An 8,286-nucleotide genomic window follows, 5' to 3' on the forward strand; every position below is an offset into this window, starting at 1 on the left:
CAAAGAAAGGAAAATTATTAAATAGTTATTTAATTATTATGTTTATATCTAAAGAAAATATTTATGATCCATTTTTAATTTAAAATTATAATAAAAAAGGTTTTAATAATCATAGATGACCCCAATATAATATTTAATAAATTCTCTTGTCAAACTTTAATCTGTCTGCTCTAGAAAACATTATAATTGAATGTAAAACAGTGATAAGAAAATTTATTAGTTTCATTACAAAATACTGATTATTTCACTTAAAACAGAAATAGTTTCGATAATTACTTGATATCAATCAACTATCGTTGTTTATAACTATTTGCAGATGAATGGCAAGTTCAACGATTTTGTCTATTTTATGAAACTTCATTAGAATGTACATTCAAGGATATTGTTGAGATATTTTGTGTTACATCATTTTACCAAAACTCTAGTAAGTAAAATGTTCCAAAATTCATGTTAGGTACCATAACTGACAAATGTTTAAAACGAGTTAAAGAGAATTTAGTAGGAGTGGGACATCATTGAAATAAGAAACGTGAGATACTACAAATAGAAACCATCTCTATTGGTTACAGTTACCTTGAAATATTTAAAAGTTTTTATAGTATAAAAGTTTTTTTAACAATCAACGGTGGAATAATGTTAATCAAACTAAATGAAAAACCATTTGATATCAACATAAGACATATACGAACCAATTTCAAAAAGTCAAAGGAAGACCTTGAGATTTTCTACTCTGGTATAGAGTAAATTAAAAAGTAGGTAAAACCGAACATCATTTATATTAATGGGAGATTAGAATGCCGAAGAACGAGGTACACGCTTTGTTGAATTCTGCCAAGATAGTAACCTGGTGGTTCTTAACATTTTATTTAAATTACCAAAAAACGCCTTTATACTTTGTAAGAAAAATATTGTAAGAAATCAAATATATTACATTTGAAATGTCAGTCCACACTATGAAAATAAAACTTAAAAAGCCGAAAAGCCTAAACCAATAGAGAAATGACAGGGTTCAATGCTGTCCAAAGACGTCTAATGCTAATCAATAGGCAGTTGGACATCCAGTTAGAATTCATCAAAAACCACTCATCAGTCAATCAGTCATTTTCTCAGTAAATATATGGCAAAAAATGGTTTATTGCTGAAAGAATTAACCCATTGTATTAAAATACGTTAAAGTTCGTTATAAAAGTTAAAACCAGTGGAATTGGCAGTTCTTTGCTTTTACTATAAATTAGTGGAATGGGGCGGCATTTGAAGACTCCTCTTTCGGATCTCATCAGTATTGTATAAATGCATCACATCTTGGGCATTTCTCTCATCAAGAACACAATGTACTTCAATCACTTTGCTACACGCAATATAAACGCACAATACACGCGCACTACGTAAATTTGTTTTTGTACATAGTAGAAAAAATAAGAAGTTATTATTAGTTAAATATGTTTGTAATAAGTATTTATTTTGTAACAGAGCAACAAAAAATACAGTGTTTTTAAATCCATTGAATATTTAGTATTACCACTTCGACTTAGAAATTGTCTCGATGAAAGATTATTAATCTAAGTCTTCATACTCAGTTACAACGTCTGGATCACTACTTATACTGTAGAAAAGAGTCAATTCACAACATAATTTGGTACGCCCTGACGGTACATCTCGTAACATAATTTGGAATGCCCTATTAGGACAACATACTTTAATTATTTATTGCCAATTTGACTTGGAAATTGTTTCAAATTTAATCCAAATCTTCATATTCAGCCAGTTCCAACATCTGGCTCTTTACTTATGTTGTAGAAAGGAGACAAATCACAACATAATTAGAGACAAGTATGCAGTTTTAGTAGCATTCCAAAGTTTTTGGGAGTATCAATACAAAATACATGACATTACATAAAGGGGCCATAATTGATGAACAATTTGGTTTTTAAAAGGTTATGTCAAATGAGTTGAATCTTGTGACATATGCCAATTTCTTGTCAATCATCTTGGATGAATCGAGGAAAATACCAGTGACTAATATGAATTTGATATAATTAATCATGTCTTGTGGAGAAGTCTTTAGGAATTACTGGTTCAGCAGCTATCAGCTATTTTGAACAGAAGTATTATAGAATTGTCAAGGTCAGCAGTTTTCAATCTCAGGAAATAAAATTCCCATATATGGTGCCTCAATGATACCACTTAAAACCTCTTCTATTTAGTATCTTTGTTAGTTATTGGTGATTGTTTCCATTACAGTAAGCTTCTGTGATTTGTAGATGATCTTAAACTGGTTCAAAAAAGGTACATATATGAACTTATAACACAAAAATCTGAAATCAATGAATTTATTGTATTGGATTTTAGTAATTAAGGATCTGGATATTTATGATACACCCCTAGCAAAGAAGTGTGACAAATATTTTTGGGGTACCTAGCTTTTAAATCAAACATTCCTCATATTGATGAATATAATTATGACTTCAACTCTCCCCTCTTAAAACTAGAAGAGATCATGGTGATCTAATTTTTTTTAAGATATTGCATTCAATTGTTAACTATCTATATCTTTTGAGTACTTTATCCATCTGTCTCTTGCACAAATGTAGGTCATAATTTGTATAACTCTAGCTACTTGTTTCGTGAATCGCTTACTTACCAGAATTTGATTTAATTACACTAGTATCATTTTATAAAGGCTATAAATTTGATTTAATTACCAGTTAGTATCATTTTATAAAGGCTAGGAGGTGCAATTATACTATTAACCAATATAAAATATACACATATAGCTATACATTATATAACCAATATAAAATATACACATATTTCTTTCCGGATAGGGGGGTGCAACTTACACCCTGCTCCAGTGCCCATAAAACGGTCTAAATATATTGGTAGGGTAATATATGTTTGTATTTTCTTCTTGAGTATATATGTTCTTTTTTTTAAGACATGCTACGTAATAGAGAAATATTTTTATTAATTTTGTAGAATAATTGGTAATGTCTATATATACTTATATATATATATATATATATATATATATATATATATATATATATATATATATATATATATATATATATATATATGTAATAAACATACAGACATTTGTGAACCATTGGAAATATCCTTGTTGTATTTATAATATTAAAGAGAAATCAGAAGTCACAGAAAAATAACAATCATATAAGCTGAGGTAAGAGCTAATTGTGATAAGGAGCTACTTTCAAATAACAGTGATGAGTTTGATAATGACATGTTAGAATAATTTTTTTAATTAAAAAAGGAATAAGCCAGAGCTTGATAATGAGATAATTGTACTAGTCATATTAATTGTACTATATACAGCTGTGTAAGTAGTAGTAGTACTGTGAAATATAAGAGATATGTTTTATCATTTAACCTTTGAAATTGAAACAACCCAAAATGTACCTAAATAGTATTTTTATAGTAGTAATTCTGTTTCTGACTATTATTTTCATACATCTCCAAAATAATCTAAAATTTATTCAAACACACTTGAATAAAACAATTATAAAGAAAGACAAATTAACTCACTTTATTTATACATATTTGATGTATTATTAACATAAGTAAAGAGCCCATGCGAGAAATTAATTGTAACATTAACATTAAAGAAATTTTGAAATTTAATTAAGTAGTATTTATAGTAATAATTTAATTTTTACAATTTAAATTAATAAAGAAAAAATATACTTCATACATGATATTGTGTACTAATGATAGCTAGATATCACGAATACCAAACTTTAATTTGTCATTGATAATTAATCAAAGTGTTGAAGCTATGGTTGAATGACACTTTAGTGAAACCACTTTTATTTTTAATAAATTTAAAATATCAACAACCAATTAACTGAAGACAGATTAATCATTCTAAAAACCCCTTGTTTATCTCAAACTAATAATATAGTACTGGAAATATTTTCAGTAAAATACTAGATCTAAATGTCTAAAATAGGAATATTTTTTAATTAAAATGCTTTATTACACTGTAGAAAAGACACAACATTTAAGAACTGTTTATCAATAATAGTCTTGTCATCTATACTTATAATATTAAAGAGAAATCAGAAGTCACAGAAAAATAACAATCATATAAGCTGAGGTAAGAGCTAATTATGATAAGGAGCTACTTTCAAATAACAGTGATGAGTTTGATAATGACATGTTAGAATAATTTTCTAATTAAAAAAGGAATAAGCCAGAGCTTGATAATGAGATAATTGTACTAGTCAGTATTAAGTAATAGTCAGTAAACTCTCAAGTGTAAAAATTTGTAATTTTGTATATTTTAGGTTTGGCTCTAATATTCTGGCCAAAAAATGTTCTGAGGGTATAATTCCTATTTACACAAGGTATTTTCCCATAATTTTATGTGTAACTAGTAGACAATGTAAGTTATAACACAATAAAAGAGAACAAATCATGTACATGGAGTCCATGAAAAGTATTGAAAATTGAATAAAAAAATATTACAAGCATCTCTTCAAATTAATAATAAGCAAAATTATTAACATTTTAAAAAAATATCCTTGATACATACTTAAAGAGAAATCCACATAAAAATACTTGTATTTTAAACATTTTTTCTTCTTGATGATCTTGTAGCAAGAAAGAGATCTATTAATTTGTTAAACTTATTTGTATTTTAAATGAGATTTCTCTAATGGTTCTTAAAATATAATTTCTGTCTTTCATCTGTTATATTTTAGCTATATTAACAGTTGAATAGGTTGCATGAGATTATAATATTTGGATTGCAATCATTGTTATGATTTAATGCTTGATTCCTTTACTAACAATGAATTGTTGTAAAGCTAACATACTGTAAATATTTAAAAACTTTTACATTGTTGTGTATTGAAATGAATGTTGTATATTTGAAATTCATACTTATTTATTTAAAAAAGGAAAATGTATCAAAATAATGATTAAAACCTATTTAAAAAAAAAACATTCCAAATTGGAAGAAAGAATAAATGGTGAAATGTGAAAATTAGTAAGGAAGAGAAATAGCTTACTTATAACATGATCAAAATTAACTCCAAAGTTATGAAGCTGTACATATTTGCTAAACAATGATAAGTACCTAATTTCCTAATTACATAGGTATTAAGTATATTATAGAGAAAGTTGCAAAGGGTTAGGGGTTTTGGAAAAGAAGTAGATAGATATGTAGCCGTGAACAAAAATATAAACAAATAATAAACTTATATTAATCAACTCATTTATAGGTAATATGTACAGTCACAAAATAATAATTAAATACTATTAAATAGAAAAAATAGGTAGTATGTACTTACCATAAAAATATTTTGGATAGAAAATTTGCTTTTTCTTCGGGAGAGTTTTTCACATACTTTTTGGTTGAATCCATACTTAAAAATTGTCTAATTAGTGAGATAAGTATATAAAACTGAGGTACCAGAGCCACTTGACTTGCCTTATTTTACTATGATGTTATAAACACATACTGAATACAATGTCTTTTTCTTAAACTGTTGATACCCAAAACTAAATCGTAGTTATCAGGGTAAACAAACACTAATATTATCAACTATTACATTGCAAAATTAAATATTACATTTAATGAGAAAGATAAATGAAATAGTACTAAGTTTTAAACAACGAGGTTATGTTGTCACGAATAGACAAGTAAAATAGTTCAGAACTGGGTTTAGCTCACCCACAACAACAAACGACGAATAACGAATAACTACTACCGTTCTACTACTAAAACATTAAATTGTGACTGAACCACTGAACTACTGAACACTACAAAACAAAATAAAATCCGTATAATAGATAACAGGAAGGACAGAGGCGTAGTGAGGTGTAGGCAAAATGTTGATAGTGAAGATGTCTCATTTCTAGGATACTATATACCTAATATATTATCCATCTACCAATAAGTTGAATTCTAAAATACTAGTAAAGGACCAGATACATCTTAATTATTAAGATAACAAATTTTATCAGTCAATTATTATCTTTTTTTTAGTTATGCAATATTATATTTTGAGTTAACTATTACGTAAACATGAACGAAATAGTATAAAATGCGATTTAGACAAGACGTATTTTCATAAAACGGTTCCATTTACACATTTTTTTGTGGTATAACCAGTATAACTATTGATGTTTAAAAAGAAAGATCTTTGCCTATGCCTATGTCATAACAAAAACAGAAGAGATAATAAATACTAAACGTAAAATACCTCCACCAGTGATAGTATAGGATTAAAACATCTGAGTGGATATCTAGAAGAAAATGAAATTAACTATATGGCAAAAATAATGAATAATGAAGTGATTCAGATTAAAATTAATTCTAATAAGTTGTCTAGTTAGAAGCAGTAGGTACTTATTACTATATGTATGAACATAATCAGGAAAGCGATATAAAAGTAGTAGTTCAAAAGCTACGTTGCACTTGTCAACCTCTAATCAAATCTAGACGGCGGACCTCAGAAAATGATATAAGCAATTGCAACAGTCCAGGCATTATGCAGATAACGTAGGGGAACGACGGGTAATAGCGAACAGCGGGTGATTGCGAACATCACAGAATACATGCGTACGTCATCTGTATCATTCCGTTGTAAACTTCATTTCGTGCTTCCTACTAGTCTGCACGTGGTGGCATAGATACACAGTTGCCCGGAATTTGTGGAATTTTTTACAGCGATTTATTTGTTTTTGGTGCTTGCACTACAATTTTAGCAATTCAGAAAATAAGGTATGTACCTAAACACTTGATGGTTTCATTTAAATTGTTAGAGTTAGTTAACTTACTATTATTTAACCTATAAAATTGTCCTATTACGGAGAAGTTAAATGCATTTATATTATGATTGTTTCGTTTCTTCATATTCATTTCCAAATCGGGTAATCACGAACAGATGTTCGCGATTACCCGCCAAGTGTTCGCGTTTACTCTTTTAATAATTTGGCTTAGATTCTTTACATTTTTGCTTTACTTTTGCTAATTTAACAATTTGTATCTTTTTCAGATGCCTTTTAAACGGAAACGAAGTACCAACAAATTTTCATGGACTGATGATCAAATGCAAGCTGCTCTAAAGGCAATTGAAGAAAGACGTTATGGCCTAACGGAAGCTGCACGCCAATTTAATATACTTGTTACAACATTACAAAACAGAGTCTCTAGAGGCTTTTACAAAGGCAGGCTGGGTGCAAACACACTCTTTTCAAATGAACAGGAAGAAGAAATGAGTCGTCATTTACTAACGTTATCTAAAATATTTTATGGATTAACCCCAATTCAGTTGCGAAAAGAGGCCTTCGCCTATGCAGAAAAATTAAACTTAAAACATAGTTTCAACAGAGAAAAACAAGAAGCCGGTAAAGACTGGTTATATGGATTCATGTCAAGGCATCCTGAGTTAGGTTTCCGTAAACCTGAAGCAACAAGTCTTAATCGCATTCAAGGTTTCAATAAGGATCAAGTCTCAAGGTTTTATGACAATTTGGGTAAGCTGTACGATGAATACAAGTTTCCACCTACTCGAATATTTAATGTCGATGAGACTGGCATTACAAACGTAAATAGGCCTAATCGGATCATTGGACCTAGAGGCCAAAAACAAGTTGGAGCCGTTACAAGAAAGGGGCAAGAACGTGACGGTATGCTGTTGTATGAGTGCCAGCGGATCTTTTACACCTCCAATGACTATTCATTTATCCAAGACTGAGAATAAATCCTGCTTTAGAAAAGGATGGGCCTCTAGGTTCTTTGTACTCCTGTTCAAAAAGCGGTTGGATGAACTAAGAAGTGTTCCTGTTTTGGATTCAACATTTTGCGAAAACCAATAAACCTACAAGAGATGATCCCATTTTACTGGTGCTGGACAATCACTCCAGTCATTGCTCTATTGCAATTTATAATTTTTGCAAAGAAAATGGTATCATTACGCTGTCAATACCTCCACATACCTCGCATCGTCTGCAACCACTAGACGTTAGCTTTTCTCATCATTGAAGCGAGCATATGCCGTTGAATGTGATTCGTTTTTAAAATCTCAACCCTATGAGAAAATTGAAATGTGCCATATAAGCACTTTATTCTCAAAGGCGTATACTAGAGTTGCAAGCATAGACAAAGCTGCAAACGATTTTGAGAAGACCGGAATTTTCCATTCAACCGAAACACATGAAGAAGACTTTTACAGTTCAAACGATAATCAAACTCAGCAAAATAATAGCCAAGAAGGTCTTTCACAAACTATTCAAGAAGATTTACTGGAACCCCAA

At 29.4% G+C, this 8,286-nt stretch overlaps 2 protein-coding genes across 2 annotated transcripts in view; one reads left to right on the forward strand and one right to left on the reverse strand.

The window, feature by feature from the left end:
• LOC140447684 (ATP-binding cassette subfamily C member 4-like) overlaps positions 1-5,911 on the reverse strand; it is a 273,353-nt gene extending 267,442 nt beyond the window's left edge. Inside the window, exon 1 of the mRNA XM_072540480.1 lies at positions 5,316-5,911. Coding sequence (XP_072396581.1) covers positions 5,316-5,389 — 74 coding nt within the window. The 5' untranslated portion in view covers positions 5,390-5,911. The remainder of the gene's footprint in view (positions 1-5,315) is intronic.
• Positions 5,912-7,025: 1,114 nt separating this feature from the next.
• On the forward strand, positions 7,026-7,727 carry LOC140448895 (uncharacterized). The gene has a single exon (XM_072542020.1). It carries the CDS (start codon positions 7,026-7,028, stop codon positions 7,725-7,727), a length of 702 nt encoding a protein of 233 aa, XP_072398121.1.
• The last annotated feature ends 559 nt before the right edge of the window (positions 7,728-8,286 follow it).

Source organism: Diabrotica undecimpunctata, chromosome 8, assembly GCF_040954645.1.
Source record: "Diabrotica undecimpunctata isolate CICGRU chromosome 8, icDiaUnde3, whole genome shotgun sequence".
Classification (NCBI taxonomy): domain Eukaryota; kingdom Metazoa; phylum Arthropoda; class Insecta; order Coleoptera; family Chrysomelidae; genus Diabrotica; species Diabrotica undecimpunctata.